The sequence below is a fragment of the Vulpes vulpes genome, chromosome 9, assembly GCF_048418805.1.
Source record: "Vulpes vulpes isolate BD-2025 chromosome 9, VulVul3, whole genome shotgun sequence".
In the NCBI taxonomy this organism is placed as follows: domain Eukaryota; kingdom Metazoa; phylum Chordata; class Mammalia; order Carnivora; family Canidae; genus Vulpes; species Vulpes vulpes.
The window spans coordinates 99,574,522-99,594,075 of record NC_132788.1 but is presented as its reverse complement, the minus strand read 5'-3'; the positions used below and the strand labels follow the sequence as shown (position 1 = coordinate 99,594,075).

General features: G+C 41.7%; 1 protein-coding gene and 1 pseudogene across 1 annotated transcript; one reads left to right on the top strand and one right to left on the bottom strand.

The window, feature by feature from the left end:
• Positions 1 to 5,268: 5,268 nt before the first annotated feature.
• LOC112913277 (olfactory receptor 2Z1-like) lies at positions 5,269 to 6,213 on the top strand. Its single transcript, XM_025989861.2, has one exon. The coding sequence runs from the start codon at positions 5,269 to 5,271 to the stop codon at positions 6,211 to 6,213; it is 945 nt and encodes a 314-aa protein (XP_025845646.2).
• Positions 6,214 to 8,490: 2,277 nt separating this feature from the next.
• On the bottom strand, positions 8,491 to 10,155 carry LOC112913186 (cytoskeleton-associated protein 2 pseudogene; annotated as a pseudogene).
• Positions 10,156 to 19,554: the final 9,399 nt, after the last annotated feature.

Genomic DNA, 19,554 nt, shown 5'->3' with positions numbered 1-19,554 from the left:
TGTGTTCACGTTCATTTGTGTTCATGCTAAAAATAAATAAATAAAAGATCCTCACATCCCCTTCTTCCACAAGAGGACACATAAAGACTTCTGAATTATCTGATACTATTGTTTGGATTTAGATTTTTTTTAAAGTTGAGTAATCCACCACAGTGCTTCCCACCTTAATGGAATGGAAGGTTGGAGAATGTATCTCCTGGCATAATTTCAGTCTCAAGGGCTCTAGCTCCCATGGCTATTAATTTTCTCCCACTGACTAAAAAAGGGAGATTAAAAAAGAAGCTTTCTAATGCAACATGGTCCCCCAGAGCCTCTATCCTCAGACAATTTTGTCAGTCACCCTAAAGACCAAGGCAAGACTCATTAACCAAAGGTGTTGGATTCCAGGGAGGTTTTATCAAGAAGGTATCCAGGATAAGGAGAGTTGAAGTATGCATGGGAGCCAAGAGGGGGTCTCAAACCCTAGAAAGTAGAGGTAAGAATCTGAAGCCTCACTGCTTGTGGAGATTTCCAGAGAGTAGGGATGGTTAGAGAGGAGATATTGATGTTAAGAAAGAGCCCCAGAAGTTGATAGTTTTATATTCATCTTTGTGATCCTGCCAAGTTTGAGTATATGCAGGCATTTGGAGGGACAAAGAGATTGTATATGCCTCTTAATCTTCCCTGACTCACAGGTGAGCATCTTCTTAAAAATATTTTTTAAGGATTTTATTTATTTATTCATGAGAGACACAGAGAGAAAGGTAGTGACATAGGCAGAGGGAGAAGCAGGCTCCATGCAGGGAGACTGATGTGAGGCTCAATCTGGGGACTCCAGGATCACGCCCTGGGCCAAAGGCAGACAGTGAAACACTGAGCCACCTAGGAGTCCCCACAGGTGAGGATCTTACTATTCGTTTTACCTCAGCCCATCAGTATTGCCTTGAGCCTCTGGTGGCAGGCGGGGGTGTGGGTGGGGGTTGTTTATTTTAACGTCCACACATGAACTTCCCTAGAAGCTGCTGAGCAGGAAAGACCTAGAGGTCTTGATCATTGCTGAGAGATCAGAGTTGACATACTCCCTGGCATAGCCCAGAGACACCTTCAGCTCTCCTTCCAGAAAGTATAAAACACTGACATCCCGAAGCAGTTTTCAGAGATCAGATCAGATCAGATCTGCTTGGAGAGCCAAGACAGAAAGAGCCAAACCTCTGCTCAACTGGTGGAGTAGAAAGAGCACATGACTGGAACTCATCAGAATATGTTTAGCTCCCAGCACTGCCAGTCAATCCCTGTGCCACCTTAAACATGGCATCACACTAAGTATCTCCTAGCAGATTTTGTTCATTCAGCCAATGTGGAATTCATATTGCTATGCTCTTTGTACTGTGTGTGTAGGAGTGAGGGTCAAACAGGAAACACTTCATGAACTAGGCTCTCAAATACTCGTTGTTTGATTTCCAAACTAGCAAAGAGAGGGAAAGGCAGCATTGCAGTGTAATTTGAATGAGACAGGGGCACTTTCACTTCTGTAGACCCCTTCCTCCATAAATAACAACATTAAAAATTACATGTTAAAGCTTGTTTTGGGGTATAAAGACATTTATAGTTCTAATTGGATGCATTCTTCTTTTTGTTTCTGATTTTAAAAGAAATAAAAGCATATTAATGTACCCTGGACCTCCTGTCTGACAGAGGAAGGATTCAGCCATGCTTCCTCATAGGTGGGAGATGCTGTGAAGATTTTATTGGCAACAGATCTGCTAATTCCAGTGCCTCTTCTCTCTTTCATTTCAGTAAGGACATCAGATCTGAAAAGCAAACAGTAATGAGGGAAATGTAGAAAGAAAGGGGTTTAAAAGTCTTAAAAAACTGGTTGGAGGGGCACCTGGCTGGCTCAGTTGGTAGAGAATGTGACTCTTAATCTCAGGGTCATGAGATCAAGCCCCATGTTGGGGGTAGAGCATACTTTAGAAAAAAATGGTTGGAGTTGGAGGGACCCTTCATCCTAAGGTGTAAGATAGCTGACTTAAACAAGGAGACAACACACCCAAAGCCAAGGCTAGTCTCTGTCCAGTGCTTCCTGCTGCCTGATTGGGGAGGATAGGTTTACTGGGGGGGAAGCATCCTGTCCTAAAGGAAGGATGTGTGCAAAGCCCCAGGAAAACCATCAGAGAGTGGATCATAGCCCTATTGGAGATGCTGTTCACAGGAGATTCCAAAAGCCAGCAATGGGGTAAGGTGCTGCTCTGTGGATGCATCATTAGCGAAGGACCATCTGGCAATTGTGGAAGGGAAAGTGAGGTCAAGGAAACAGTGTTGAGTGTGAGGGAAGAAAGGGGGCCTTTCATGCATAAAACATTGGGAAGATATCATAGATATCATAGAGTCTTCAGAGGGAGGGGATCCCAGGGCAAGTAGTACTGAGTTCACATCACACTCTAGACCAAGTGACACTATTTGGAGGTGAACCAGAGTGAACCTGGATGGCTTCTTAAGATGGAACCTGCTGGACTTTGACTAAGCCACTGAAAAGACCATGGTGCCAAAGCCAGGTGAGTGAGTGGGGAAGTGCCAGGGCCAGAGTATTCAAGACTGTGGAGCCATAGCTGGGGAGGTGGCTCCTTCCCCAGGCCAAGCAGTAGGATAATCGTCAAACAGAAGAGATAAACATTTCATGACTGGAGCAGGAATGTTAAGGTTTACCAGGAAAGCAGGATGTGAATGGTCCATTATTTTTTGTTGGAAAGTAAGATGTGAAGAATAAACACTGGAACCCTAAAATTATGCCAGCTGTTGCTTAAAAATGAATTCTACCACTTGTTTGCTGAGTAATCTTGGGTCGGTGTATGAGTGTCCTGGGTCTACTGTAACATAGTACCACACACTGGGTGGTCTAAAAAAACAGACGTCTCTTCTCTCACAGTTTTGGAGACCAGATGTTCAAAATCAAGGTGTTGTCAGCATTGAAGCCTCCTGGAGGTTCTGAGGGAGACTCTGGCCCACAGCTCCCTCCTAGATTCTAGCAGCTCTGACAATCCTTCATGCTCCTTGGCTTGTAGCTGGATTAGTCCAATCTCCACCTCTGTCTTCACATAGCCACCTTCTCTGTGTCTCTCTGTGTCCTCTCCTTGTCTTTTTTTTTTCTTTTGATACCTTAAGTCCCATGACAATGGTTTATTATAAAGATGAATCCTCATCCTCATGACAGGCTTATCAGTAGGATTTCTGGTAGCGAGCACAGGCACCAGGACCACCAATCGCAGCGCTGGGGATTGGCCACAAGCAGGGTCCAGTTCTTTCCTTGTCTTACAAGAATGCTAGTCACTGGATCTAGAGAACACCTGAAATCCAGGATGATTTCATCTCAATATCCTTAATAATTATATCTGAAAAGACTCTCTTTCCAAATAGGGACACATTCTGAGGTTCTAGAAGGACCTGATTTGGGAAAAGCTATTCAACCCAATATAGCTGACTTACTCTACTTCTTTGAACCTATGCTCCTTCACCTATACAAGGCAGATGATAACACCTACCAGTAAGATAAAGAAAAAAAATGCCTGTAACATACTTAAAGTTATCCAGCCCAAAATGTCAATAGTGCAAACATTGAGACATCATTAACTGAAATCCATCAGCCTTTCTCTGACCTTACCACAGTGTCCAGTACACAGTAAATGCTCAATAGGAATTAACTCCCTTTTCTGCCCTTTGGTGAGGAGGTTGAGGGCAGATATAGGTGAAAAGAGAAGAACTAAATACAATATCTGCTTGAAAATCCTTTGAGAGGGTCCAGAGGGACTATTAGCTATGAGTTTGCCCCAAGAGATAATGATTAAAGAACAAACCCTTGTCCATACAGAGTCATGGAAATAATGCAATTATCCAGTGATTTAAGTTGAGACTAGGCTTATTAATATTCCTTTTAAAATATATCTGGAAATTCAACTTCACAGACTAATCTCTAGGCATTCATATGACATGGAACTCATCCCCATCAGAGGAGCAAGACAGTGGACTCAGGAGACCTCCCAGAGACTCTACTCCAGGTCAGAGAAGAGTTGTTGGATGTCAGTCTCAAACTTGGCATTGTTGAAATTTGGGACCAGACAATTCTTTCTGGTGGGACCATCCTGTGCATTATAAGATATTTGGTAGCAACCCTGATCTCTACTCACTAGATCCACTAGCAGCTCCAGTCATGACAACCAAAAATGTCTCCAGACATTGCCAATGTCCTGGGAAAGAGGGCATAAACACCTCTGGTCAAGAACCACCAACTTAGGGTAAGAACAGAGAAATTGTCATTTCAGGAGAGCATGACTGAGAATAAACTTGAATTGATTAGGTTTTGCCATGCAAGTAGACAAGAGTTATAATGTTGAATAACATCAACAAAAAGGGCTAATATTGCATAGTCTTACTATATACCAGACACTGAGCTAAGCACCAGGCATAAATTATCCTACTATAGGTGAACCATGCTACCCAGCTGAATTTTTTTAATGTATATATTTCCTCTACAATGTGAGTAATAGTTGTGAACTTAAATCAAGAAATTGCCATATATAAAAAAAAGAAATTGCCATATGGTTGTCACTGAGCTGAGCTGTTTAATTCATTATCTCATTTAATACTCACAGAAGTTTACTCCTACAAGTAAGTTGTTATTTATCCTTATAGACATATGGACAAACTGACCCCCAGAAAGATCAAACTTGTTCAAAGTCACAAGGTGAGGAAACAGCTGTGTTGGTATTCAAAGTTGGCTATATAATCCAGAGTATATCCCCTTAACCATATGCCAATCAATCCACACACCTCATATTCCTTCTCCAGCCTCATCATCCCTTCTTCTCTGGCAAGGTCAGCCTACTTGATATCTAATCTCTTTGGAATGAATACCACCTCTGCTTTGGCCCCACAGTGTCTGGGATGGGGTATATTCCAATATTTCACTGGGACTGACTTGTACTCCATAGTTTGAGGACAGGGAGTTCAACTGCAAGTGTTGGTGGATAGTGCATGCCTGGAGGGCGAAGGCAAGAACTTGCTGTTCCCCACCTTCTGACACTGAATCAGTGATGGATTGTTTTTGTTGTTGTTGTTGTTGTTGTTGTTGTTGTTGTTTTCCTACAGAGACTGAATGTACTCATCATCCTTCTGGAGACTCCAAGGGACTGCTACCCAAACAATTCTACTCGGCATGTAAGACAAGACTACTATTCACTGAGTCTCCTTCCAAATATCCTGTTGTTCCTACAGATGAGTGATGCTTCCTGGAAGATGATGGAATCAAATCAGTCAGTGACCTCAGACTTCACCCTCATGGTGCTCTTCAGCCACTCAGGGCCACATGTGGTTCTATTCTTCCTTGTGACTGTCATATTCACTATGGGCCTTCTGGGCAATGCCATCCTGCTCTTCCTGATCCATACAGACTCCAGGCTCCACACACCCATGTACTTCCTGCTCAGTCAACTCTCCCTATTGGATGTTGGCTTTCCCTTGGTCACCATCCCCAAGATGGCAGCTGACTTCCTGCAGGGAGAGGGCTCCATCTCCTTTGGAGATTGTGCAGCTCAGATGTTCTTCCTAATGCTACTGGGTGTCTCTGAGGGTGTCCTACTATCCCTTATGTCTTACGACCGCTATGTTGCTGTGTGTCACCCCCTGCATTATCCTGTGCTCATGAGGCGTCAGGTCTGTCTGCTCATGGTGGGCACCTCCTGGTTGTCAGGTGTGCTTGTGGCCTCCATCCAGACCTACATCACCCTGCACTTCCCCTACTGTGCCTCACACACTGTGGATCACTTCTTCTGTGAGTTGCCTGCTCTGTTGAAGCTCTCTTGTGCAGACACCTCTGCTTATGAGCTGTCGCTATCCATCTCAGGGGTGCTGATCCTGCTACTGCCCCTGTCACTCATCACCACCTCTTACAGCCATGTGTTGAGGGCTGTTCTCCGCATGCAGTCTGCCGAGGCCCGACACAAGGCCTTCACCACCTGCTCCTCACACATCACTGTGGTGGGGCTCTTTTATGGAGCAGCCATGTTCATGTACATGGTTCCAGGTACCTACCACAGCCCACAACAGGACAATGTGGTCTCCCTCTTCTACAGCCTTGTCACCCCCACACTGAACCCCCTCATCTATAGCCTCAGAAACCGAGAAGTTCGAATGGCTTTGGTCAAAGTCATTGGCAGAACTGGCTTTAAGTCCAAGAGATGAATTCATGGAGGAATCTGGGTAGTTCCTGGGATCCTTCCTTACAGCTGAGCCTTGTCTCATTTGTAGTTCATGTGGTACAAGGTGTATTATCACCAACTCCCTTTCTTCTCCCAGACCTGCTTTATCTCTTGGGGATTTATAGAAAACAAAAATACTGAATCCAATCACTTAAGAGTAGGCGCTGTTTGCTTGGGGTTTTTTTTCAGTCTTACACAGAAGGAAAATTTTACTAAAATAATGCCAACCCAACAGCTTGTAGATATTTTGGCCACCTGTTGTTAGTGTCCTGGCTTACACTCCATTCTTATACATTTCTGCACAGTGAGTGATGGGTCTAGGATCCTATCTCTGAAATCCAAGTAAGAAAGGGGATATGGGGGTTAGTGCTCTGGTAGTGATGTTCTATAAGTCCTTGCTCATTCATGTTGGTTCTCAGCAATATCTTTGAGTCACACTTTTAGGTTTCACAGAAGTAAAAGGCTGTCACTCAAGGTGATCCTGGTTGAACAGTCCAAGCTTGTGTTACTTTTACTGTTTCAATTACTATGAAGCAGAGATGTAAGATGGTAAAGCCCAGTCTTATCTGAATGTCAAAACCATCTAAGATTGGATACTGCCATTTAAAATTTTTTGTTGTCATCACCATTGGGTACAAGAGTTAAGATTACTCAATGAAGGATTTCTAGAGGAAGGATACAATCCTGATCTTTATCTTTGCAGAGATATCTACCTAATATATCCTTGGGTTAAGAATCAGAGATGTTCTTATGCATACAAAGGCTGAGTTGACATGTCATCCTAAGCATTTTTGAATGATAGGTGCCAATTTATGTGTGTGTCAAAGAAAGGAGTTATTGATTGGGGGCTTTTAAGTATCTGGACTATGTCATGAAGCCCACATTTAAGTCCAAGCTCCATTTTTGGAGTTGTCTGGGACCAGTCAACTGATCATCAGGGATGATACCTATAGAATACTGTACTACGTGTAGTACACAATACTGCAATATACTATCACAACTTGACTACAAGTTGATACAGTATAGTATCAGGGTAGTATAGTGTGGTATCAAAGATGACCTACACTGGAATTTATTTGGGCAATAAATAAACTTTTACCTATAAAACCAATAGGGTTTCTATTATCACAGCATATACCCTCAACAACCCTGTGAGTACATACTACTATTGTCTTATTTATAGGTGAAAAAACAAAAGCACAGGGAGTTCGGGCAACATATCCAAGGTCCCCCAGCTAGGAAATAGGGGAGCTGGGACTCTGCCACAGGCTGTCAGAGTCCATGTTCAATATATCACAGTGCTTCCAACTGGCAAATGGTTCCTGAAGACTAGAAAGGAAATTGTAAAAAATCAAGGTAAGGAGAATACTCTTGTCTCCTCCTGGCCGCAGTCATTCTTGGGCTGATCACTCTGAGGTCATAGGTGAAATGAAGGTCAGAGACATGAGTGGAAGCCCTTATCATGGTCTTGCTGCTCTCAGGACTAGGCAGTTGAGAGGGTTGCAGAGGGCATTTTTTTTCACTATACAGATATATTTATTTATAAATATTAGGTATGCAGTTTATAAAAGAATAAAAATCCTCTCTAGAGCATAAGACAATAGAACAAAGATAGGTGCTATTATACAAATGAAATGAGTGAACAAAAGACTATGTGATTTTCAAGCACATTTATATTACAGTTTTGAAACTATTGAATATTTGAAACTGTAGAATTGATAGAGGATAGTTTGGAGACTTATAAGACAATTTTACAAGTGATATTTATGTGTGGGGAGAAGAAACTTAATTGTACATAACTATCATGTTTTAACGGACATGACTTAATAGTAGAGTCAGTATTCTGCTTAAAGGCTAGCATGTATATTCTAAATTTTAAGAACATGTCCACATAAATATATAAATTTAATCTAGAAGACCTTTTTTGGTGATGCACACTTACTTATATTTAATAGCTAACAATTTGAGACTATTAAAAGTGAACAAGCCAACATTATGATCAAACCTGTTTATATTCAAGGAATACAGCGAACTACTTGACAAAATTTACCTTTCTTAGTAACTCCCTCTGCTGAGATTGAAAAGGTAGGATTAGCTTTTTGCTGCACAGAAGGCAATCCCTGCTATGATGTGAGCATCAGTAAAAGAGCTTACTGTCATGAATACTTAGGTATTTGGCCAACTCCTAAGAGACATACAAAACTATAACAAGCAAACAAAACCCTCAGAAACAATAAAAGCCCCATTTCTTATCATTGCTTTATTTCTCTCGTGCTGTTCCAGTCTGTGAGTACATCGGGCATAGGGCTGTGTTAGGACGCCATACAAAAGCATCAGTTTCACCTCCCAACTCTGTTAACTGCTCCAGTGAAGAGACACGTGGATAATGGTCTTTTAACATATCTGGCAATTTAGAAGTCTTCTCTTGAATACGTTGAGAATGTCTAACTGGTGTTAGAAACTTTAGCTCTTTAAATGTAGAATCTGTATTGTCAAACTGTATCTTCTTTTTTACACTTCGTAGGTATGGTGTAGTAGACACATTATATTTAATTAAGCAGCTCCCCCCAGTTTCTGCACTAGGAGTTTTAACATCATTGGTTAGATCTTTTGTTTTGTCATCTTGCTCTTTTTTGTCATCTTGAAATACCACATTTCTAGGTTTCTTTTCCATTTCTGGTTTTCCTGACTCTAGATTAACACCTATATCTTCACTGCTGACATCCTGGATGTATTCCTTGGTTGCACAAGTCTCAACATTTTCTCCATATTTGACTTTTTCTTGACTCTTCATTGTTAGAATATCTGCAATTACGTGTCGCATTTCTTCGATAGGCTGAGCCCCTGCCAAAATAGCTTTCTCATAGATTGTGATATTTTGAATAGGGCTTGTGAGTGGTTCAATACGTGCAAGGCATATACAATACTTAACACGTTTTTTGGCATCTGGAATATTTTTAATCAGGTCATTCAGTATGACTAATATTTCTTCTTTTGGGCACCCCTTATTAATCAGGTTTAGGCATTCAGAAAATGTCTTGTTCACATTTTCAGTAAATAATCTTTGTTCATCTTCTTCTACCATGGTAGTCCAAAAGGACCCAACTGAGTTTATTTCACCCTTCAGGCTGGGTAGTTCCTGAGCTAGGAGGGCTTTTCGGCACTTTTCTTTTGCTAGCTTTCCACTCACTCAGACAAGCTTTTCTTTCTTCTGCTGTTTCTTTGGGCTGAGTTGATCTATCAATAGTTGCTTTTGCTATAGTGTGTCTGTGAGAGTCAATGCTTTTTGACTTCTGAATCAGTCTGGAGTTAGAAGATGAAGCAGGCCTGGCTACAATTTCAGACGTCAGGTTTCTTGACAGTGTCTTCTTTCTCTCTACATCCTGAGAACTGGTTTTGGCTCTAGATGAAACTGTGTTTGACTGCAGTAATTCCTTCTCCTGAGGCCCTTTCTGGATTGTAACATTGGCAGCAGTTCTCTTGATGCCTTGTTTCACAAGGTCCCAAGCACTATTGCCGTGATTTCTGATAGGAGGCCACACCAGCTGTCTGTCTTGAGAGGCAGTGCTCACAAGTCTAGTGGTGGTCATCATGTTTCGGGCTGTGTCACTTCTCACTGTCAAACTGCAGGTGTCTGCAGGCAGAGGCTCTGGGGCTTTAGGATAGTAGCTGAAAGTTTCTTTGTTGCTGCAGAACTCTCATCTCTGACTGGTAGGGGCTTTCTTAATGAATTAATCTTAGACTGAACAGTTTGACCACGATAAGACCGAAGCACAAGCTTCTTGGACATGTTAGCATCTTGCTTCAGTTTTTCTGTGGATATTTGTTTCTTTTTACATTTTTGTTTTGAATTTCAGAACTTTAGTCTCTTCCTGGACCTGGCCTTCAGAGTTCATCACTTTCAGGTCTCTACTACCTGATACATGACTTACCTGTTTATGTACAAAAAAATGTTTCTCTTTTTAACATATGTTGAGTTTTTGTCTTCTTTGTTCTCTGAATGTGGGCTGAGTCCTCTGGCTCTGGAGCAGCTGCAGCTCCTGGGGCATGGCTAGGGTGCTCATTGTCAGTAGTGGAGCAGGACACATCTATGCTCTTACAGGCTCCCAGAGAGCATGTTTTAAACCGGTAAGAACAAGCCAGAAGGACCTGTGTCTTGTCTATTGCCTTTCTCTTTCATTTTTACCCCTGCTCCTCTCAGATCCAGTAAAGCTTCCCTGAAGTTTAAAAAAAGAGAGAGAGAGAGAGACTGGATGTGTATATGTTTCTCCCCAAACTTGAGATATTTTTAAAGAAATATTTCACTGCAGTGGGTACAGTGAAGGGAACATAGGAAACAGTAAGGTTTTGTGGGGCTGATTAGTTTTATTTCTTAGACATTTTATGAACATAGGCATGAGATGCTTTAAGCAAGTTTAGTGGAGAAAATGATACCAAACCTGGTTCTAGCTCTTTCTCCACCTTCACCTATACCACTGACCTTGTCAGAAGGACTGGGTCTCTCTCTCTCTCTTTCTCCCCTCTCTTTCTCCTTCTCACACCCAGCTGAGATCTGCAAAAGATGAATTGTAGGGCACTAAGTGCCTTAAGTCCATTAAGCCTTTGACTCTTGATTTGGCTCAGGTCATGACCTCAAGTCATGAGATCCAAACCCACATCACGCTGAGTGTGGAGCCTACTTAAGAGTCTCTTTCTCCCTCAATCTCTACCCCTCCTCCAGCTGCTCACCCACACTCTTTCTCTCAAAAAAATAAAGTAATTAAATTAAATTAAAAACTAAATAAAAGATGAGTTGCTCCACAAAGTGTACACATTTTTGTTTGAATAGATATTGCCAAAGTATCCTGAAAATATTGCCACCCATGGAGGAGAGTGATCTTCCCAGCCATGTCACCAACATTTTGAATGATAAAACTTCAAAAATTTGACAGTTTCATGAAGGAAAATTACATATCTTTGTTGCTTTACTTACAACCTTCCCAATATCTAGTGAGGGTGAGCATCTTTTCATTGTTTACCGGCCATTCAAATTTCTTTGGCTATGGACTTCTTATAAAAGTATGGAAAGCAAATGATGAAAATACTAATCATAAGAAAATTGGGGCGTCTATATCAATATCAGAAAAAGCAGACTTGAAAGCAAGGAGAATTATCAGAGATAAAGGAGGACATTTCATAATGATAAAAGGATCAATTCATCAAGAAGATACAAACAAATGTTGTAGGGGAATTTGTTCCTCAACCTCATTCACCCTCTTCCTTGTTGTGTATTACAAACCAAGCGCTAGGGGACGCTAGTGTTTCTCAGTCAAGTGGATCATTCCCAAAGTTTTCCAGAGGCATATTTCACCCCTGGGGAATCTAACCAGGCCCTTATTTCTTTCTTCAAGCGTCAAAGCCAGAACTACCCACCAGCACTCTGCAGCATCCCAGGAGCTTCTGGAAATAATTGAGATCTAGGAATGAAAACAAAATGAAAAAAGAGAAGAGTTTTGCTCCAAGGCACCAAAGTAAAACCACAAAATTGAAATCAATACATGTTTAAGAAATAACTAGCAAATGAAATGTTACATCAGTTTCACTAATCATTGGCTTTAGCATTTATAAAAATGACAATGCAGCCCACACACACAAAAATCCCTGCACATAAATATTCAGAGTCGCTTTATATGTAATAACCAAAACTTGGAAACTGTTCAAATGTCCTTCAATACATGGATGGTTGAACAAATACCAATACACCCATACAATGGGTGTGTGTGTGTGTCTCTCTCTCTCTCTGTGTCTATCATAAATAAGTAAATAAATCTTAAAAAAAAAAAAAAAAAAAAGTGTTGGCAGAGTTGGCTCCCTCTATGGGCCATGAGAGAAGTTTGTCCCAGATCTCCCTCCTTAGTTCATAGATGTCTTCTCCTTGTGTCTTCACATCATTTTTTCTCTGTGTGCAAAAGTCCTTTTCTTTTTTTTTTAAGATTTATTTATTTATTTCTGATAGACAGAGAGAGAGAGAGAGAGAGAGAGAGAGAGAGAGAGGCAGAGACACAGGAGGAGGGAGAAGCAGGCTCCATGCCAGGAGCCCGACGTGGGACTCGATCCCGGGACTCCAGGATCGTGCCCTGGGCCAAAGGCAGGCACTAAACCGCTGAGCCACTCAGGGATCCCCAAAAAGTCTTTTTCTTATAGGGACACCAGTCATATGGGATTAAGTCCAACCCTGATGAATTCATTTTAAACTTATTTATCTCTTTATCTCCAAACAGAAAAAAGGTCATATTCTGAGGTACTAGAAGTTAGAACGCAACATATGAATTTGGAGTGAGGGGCACAATTCAGCCCATGGCATCCTCAGTAATAAAAACAACAACTTGAATGGATCTCCAGAGCACTGCGCTGAATGGGGGGTAAAAAAGCCAATCATAAAAGATTACATACTATGTGATTCCATTGCTATGATCCATCCTTGTGATAAAATCGCATACAACTATATAGACACATTGTACTAATGTGAATTTCTTGACTTTGATAATGAACTATACACATATACGATGTACTGCTGGATGAAATTCAGTGGAAGGTATGCAGAATTCTATGTACTATTTTTGAAACGTGTGTATCTGTAACTATTTTGAAATAAGTTGAACAAAAAAAAACAAAAAAAATTCACTTTAATAATAAAGACTCATTCTTGTGTTTAAAAAATCTAGTGGAAGTCATTTATGTCTTTGCTTTTTAACTTTTTTTTTCTTTTTAGCTTAATGAGAAAGTCTATTGATGCTCAAAGTATCCAGTTAAGGATTAAATAGGCAATATACTCAGCAAAATGATTTCAAGAGAGAAATGTCCACTTTTTCCTCAAGAGATCATTTCCTTTTTTATAGAAAAAATACATATATGTTTATACATAAATATCTATTTCAAATATATATATGTCTTAATTTGTGCTATAGGAGATTGCGTGCTTGGTAAAGTGTATGAATGACTTGAATTGAGATTTCACTAAACCACCCTTCACATAATGGACAAGTGGCTTAAAGAAAGTTTCTTGAGGGGATCTCTGGGTGGCTCAGCGGTTTGGCGCCTGCCTTTGGCCTAGGGTGCCATCCTGGAGTCCTGGGATCAAGTCCCACGTCGGGCTCCCAGCATGGAGCCTGCTTCTCCCTCTGCCTGTGTCTCTGCCCCCCCCCCCCCTCTCTCTCTCTCTCTCATGAATAAATAAATAAATAAATCTTTAAGGAAAAAAAAAGAAAGTTTCTTGAAAAGAATCCACAGGACAAAAAGAAAGAAATGATGAGTGTTGCTCGCTTTCCCCAAGAGGCCACTTCTAGCAGGGGTTCCATTTAAGGCAGACAATTATTTGGCACCTGGGTTCCTAACAAAGCACTCAGTCTCAGCCCAGGGTAATGGAATCGGAATATGAGCACTAAAGCCCCTTCCCAAGGGATTGAAGACCCACCTCCCTATCACTTATAGCCCCAGACCCCATTCTCCATGCAATCTAGCTCACCACTTAATAGATACCTCCAAATCCAGAAGGCAGAGGTATATGGCCTGCCCTGGGCTTAATGCCTGATGTCACAGCTCATCTGCCAGGTAAGTGCAGAGAGAAGCAGAACAACTGAGAACAGAAAGAAAGAGCATGAGTTCTGGAGATAGTCAGACCCATTATGTGACCTTGGGCAAGTGACTTTCACTCTCTGAGTTTTGACTAGTTAGTCTTCAAATTGTATGAATGGGACCAGAAAGTCTTTATGTGTGTAAGCCATGCTAATGTCTATGTTGTGTTGGTTTCTAGAAGTGGGCCTTGGAAGCAAGTAGATCTGAGCCATTTGACCTCCTGGCACCTCAAAGTCTTCCTCCTAGAGAAGAGGAGTAGCAGTAGGTGCCTTGAGAATCAGATACAGTCATGTGCGTAGAATCACTCACATAGTGAGCCCTCCGTACAGGTGAGCTGTCAGTAGGAAGAGCTATTTGCAAGGTTGCCAGCAAGAAGGAGGGTGAGGGAGAAATGGAGAATGTCCAACTCCTTGCTTCTGTTTCCCTTGCTGCTATGACTGAGAAACTTCTGATGAGCCCTGCGTGTAGGCATGTTAATCATCAAAGGAATTTTGCTTGTAGCTGAGATGTGCAAAAACTGCTTTTTTTTTATCCCAAACCTACCTCACTTGAGGAGACAAGAAAGGATGTACAAAAATGACTGTGCTAGATTTGCTATTTTCGGGAACAACATGACCAGATTCCTGTATGCAAGGATCTATTGACCAAGAAGAAAGAAATCTCATAACCTTCCTGGGATGTCAGTCAACTTTCAACTCCAACATCCTCCTGTTTCCTCCTTTTGCTAACATAAAAGAAGCTCAAATTTCGTGTCCAGGGAGATGGCTCTTTGGGACAGTAGTCTACAATCCTCAGGTTCCTGGTTTAATAAATAAAGTCACTTTCCTACCCCCAACATCTTGCCTCTCCATTTACTGGCCTGTCCTGCAGGGAGCTTGGACTTGGTTACAAGGTTACTTTAGAGATTGTCCAGGAGACAGGAGAGAAATAGGAGACATAAGAGTGGCTGATGAGGATGACTAGTTGAGAGAGCAGAGAGGCAGGGGACTGGAGAGGAGAGTAGGGAACAGGAAGAAGGGACATTTTAGGAGGAAAGAGCAGCAGGAGGTGGTGACCTATTGGCCATTGATGTGAGGAGGTTAAGGGGAGGGGTGGACAGCTCCCAGGCTCTGCCTTGGGGATGGGAGGAATATCAGGGAGGCTGGAAGTCCTGGAGGATATCCACCAGGGAATGCCCCAAAGGGTGACATCACCCTGAGCATTGGGAACAGAACCAAGATACAGGCCAGTGGGTCTACTCTACTCGTTCCCACATTCTTCTTTAGGAATGGAGGACAGGAACCAGAAACTTTATCAAGAGTGTATGAGAGAGACAGGCAGAGACAGAGACCAGTACAGATACAGAGACAGGGAGAGAAATGGAGACAGAGAGACACAGATGCAGAGACATACAGAAACTGAGACAGAGATACAGAGAGAGAGAGTGAGGCAGAAACAAAGAGAGGCAGAGACAGAGAGGGAGAGAAATAAAAAGAGAAGTATTTGGATTTTAGGCATTCTAAAAATGTTCAGTATCTTGATTGTGGTAATAGCTTTACAGGCCATACATATTGTCCAAACTCCTCAAACTCTACATTCACATATACATCATTTATTACACAAGGTATACCTCAAAAAAGTAGTAATAAAGGTCAAAAGAAAAAAAATTTAAAGTATTGTTTATAATACAACAAATATCACCTACCTTAAGAAATAAAGCATCACATTGACAATTGAAACTCCGTGTGAACCTTCTCCTGTCCCACTATTTCTCTCCTCTACTGTGACCACTATTCTAAATACAGCATTTTTCATGCCCCTATGAGTTTTTAAATTTTTATGTAAATAAAGTCACTCTACACATCCTTCTGCATCTTGCTGGATTTTGTTTAGAATCATATTTTTAAGATCCATATCTGTTGGGGCAGCTGGGTGGCTTAGTCGGTTAAGCGTCTGCCTTTGGCTCAAGTCATGACCTCAGGGTCCTGGAATGAAGTCCTGCGTTGGGCTCTCTGCTCCTTGAGGAGTCTGCTTCTCCCTCTCCCCTCCCTCCACTCGTTCTCTCTCTGTCCTCTCTCTCTCTTTTCTCTCTCAAATAAATAAATGAAATATTGGAAAAATGATTGATTCATATCTGTCAATACATGCGCCTCTTGCTTTATTGCTTCCAGAGGGATATGATATTTTATGGTAGAAATATACCCTCCTGTCTTTGTCCATGTTGCTGGTGATGGATGTCTAAGTATTTTCCAATTTTCCCTTACTATGAGAAGTGTTGTTCTTAATTTGTTTTCCAAATTTCATATTGTGGTAAAATACACATGACATCTTAACCACTTTTAAGTGCCCAGTTCAGTGGCATTAAATACATTTACACTATTGTATGACCTTCACCACTGTCCATATCCAGAACTCTCTACATCTTGCAAAACTGCAACTCTGTCCCCATTAAACACTGACTCCTCATACCCTCACTCTCACCATCTATTTCCTGTCTCTGACTTTGACTCCTCTAGGGATTTTACATGAGTGAAATCATACAGTATTTGTCCTTTTGTGCCTGGCTTATTGCGTTTAGCATAACGTCCTCAAGTTTCATTCATGTTGTGGCCTGGGTCAGAATGCCCTTCCTTTGTAGGGCCGTGTAATATTCCACTGTATGGATGCACCATATTTTGCTTACCCACCACGTACATTCCTGATCACACTTTCTCATGTGCTCACACAGAAGCATATACCCTACGCTTCCCATAGGGCTCGTCTATATGTCCTATATCTCTGTAGCTATAAAGCTAAGAATTACTAAATTTTAGAACATGTGCATTATCAACCTTTCCAGACATTCTCAACTTATTCTCCTAAGTGATCTTACCAATTTGCTCTCTGCCAGCTCTGCATAAGGGTTTCTTTATTCTACATCCTGAAAAAGTCTTTTGGTTGCTAGATCTACGTTCACCTGGGGTGATGAGGGTGAGAGGGGATGTCGTAGTGGCTTCCAGCTCCACATTATTGGTAGGTTGAGGATCCTTGTATTTTCTCATATGCCATCTGAGTTCCCCTGTCTACCATATTGTTTCTTCACATCTCTGCTGCAGGAAAGGCAGAGGAGGGGGACTTACACTGATCATCAGAGTGTCTGGTCACAGTTTAGGAGTACCCCCAAGATGAGATGCTCAATAAGTGTTTGATGATTGAATGAGAAAGTGGAGGTTGTGCATGCAGACTCACTGGGAAAGGAAGAGAGTCGGGTGGCAGGCAGAGGAGCCCATGAGGCCAGAAAGGGTTTCATCCAAGTCCGGAAAATAGCAACCAACGGAGGCCTGCTGATGCAACCAAGAGAACTGCCAGCATTATGACAGCCACTTGTCTCTGAATCTACCTCCCTCTAACCTTCTGAGCCTTCTGAGGCACTCAGGGTAGAAGAAACTCATTGGAAGCCAGCTAGAAAGTGAGGAGGCAGCAACCCAGAGAAACAGGGGAATGGAAACAGGGAATGTGAGAAGGGAACAGGACTATGTCCCTCCTCAGGCCCTGGGAAGCACCACATCCTCTCTGGCCCTGGCACATTGCAGCCCATACACCCTGAGCCCACAAAACCACCTGCCCAAGCAGCCTTTGCTACCTCTTCCTCAGGACACCTCATCCCTTGGCCTCCCCAGAAACATCTGAACATGAGACTTCTGGGTCCCTAGAGAGGGAGAAAGAAACAGTATCGTGCACTTCCTAAAATGATGCGCTAAGGGGACTGTTTCCTGCCAAACCATACAATTTGAGTCTAATCATGAAGAAACATCTGATAACCCACATGGAGAGAGCGTCTACATAAAAATCCACCTGGATTCTTCAAATGCCAATGTTGCAACTTTGGGAACCATGGAACCTAGGTGACTGGCATATCAGAGTTTGTCGTAAAGCTTTCTCAATGTTTATATCCATTAGGAAATGTTATAATAAAAATTAAATATGTTTTTAAGTGTCATGAAAGAGCAAGAAAAGCTGAGAGACTAGCCTTAGTGTAAGGAGACAAAGGAAACATGATAACTAGACATGGATGCTAGATCCTGGACTAGTAATAGATGCATCTGATCCCACTTCTACCTTCTGGAGGCTGGTTCAGAGGAGAAAACTACTATAAATCATAGTCATGCAGGGACAATTGGAGACATCGGAATCCAGACTAGCTATTAGATAATAAAATGTGTCAGTGATGAATTTCTTGAATTGCATAAATTTGCTGTGGTTACTTAAGAGAATGCTGTGTTCTTAGGAAATGCATATAAACTATTTAAGGGTAGAAGGGCAGGATATCTGCAAGTTACCCTCAAGTGGTTCAGGGAAAAAGTACATTTCTATTCAGAGATGGAGCTATAAAACAAATGTGAAAAATAAAGATGAACAGTTGGTCAAAGTAGAAGGACATGAAAGAATTCTTTGTAATATTCTTGCAACTCTTCTGTGAGTTTGAAATTATTATTTTAATTTTATATTATTTGTATTTTATATATTTAAAATTATTATTATAAATTATTTAAGAGCATACATATATACACATGAAAGAATTTATCAAATTGTGCACTCTAAATATTGCCATTTGTCATATGCCAATGATTCCTCAATCAAACTAGAAATAAATAAGTAAAAAAATGGATGGAGAACGTAATTTGCAAAAGCAGAGAGGCATGACAAGAATGTGTACAGAAGAAAGACCCTTCTTTCTAGCTGGAGTTTTCGTTTCATGGAGCAGGGACAACCAAGAGAGAAGGGTTTGTGGAACTGGAGGCCATCAGTGGCTTGAGGGTTGACTTTTTTTTTTTAAGATTTTATTTACTTATTAATGAGAGACACACAAAGAGAGAGGCAGAGACACAGGCAGAGGGAGAAGCAGTCTCCCTGAGGGGAACCTGATATGGGACTCGATCCTGGGCATCCAGGATCACACCCTGAGCCAAAGACAGAGGCTCAACCATTGAACCACCCAGCATCCCTAGGGCTGACTTGGGCCTAACCCGGTGTCCTCGCAGGATGCACTTCCCCTTATGGACGATCGGGGACACCAGTTCGTCGACAGGCCAGAAGGTTATCTACAAGTCTGAAAACGTTCAAGACCTGGAAGAAAACATTAAAACTCACACACTCTCATGTTTGAAAACATAAACGCAAGGCTGCAAAAATCAAAATAAACACTTGGAGGATCGCTTCTCGGCCTTTTGGCTAAGATCAAGTGTAATAAACACTTGGAGGAAATGAATGTCTTCTTAAACCAGCATAATATCAACTTCATTCATCGTTAACCTTAGCATTCCCCCCCCCAAATGTCATTACATTTAGAAGTTATCTCTGGGTTAGTTGTTCTCCATTTGCAAGAATCCCCATAGACCCCAAATCAGCAAAACATGCAATAATTTTCAAGACACCTAAATAATTTCAAAAGCAGAGTGATTTTCTATACTTCCCTTTTTTTTTTTAACATAGGAAGAAATACACTTACTGCGAGTGGCTTGTTACAATGTTTGCTATGAGGCAGGTTAGGACGTCTGAGAGTGCAGGTGCCCAGGGAAGTCCTATCCAGCCTCCTGCCTTCACGCCAGCTGTTCCTGTGGACTCAGTCACTTTTCCCTCCCTACATTGGCCAACTCCACTCCCTTTCTTCCTTCCTATCTCAGCTGAGGCCACGTCCTCAGGGAAGCTTTCTTTAACCCCAACTCAGGCTCCCATTGCCCTCACACTAGCA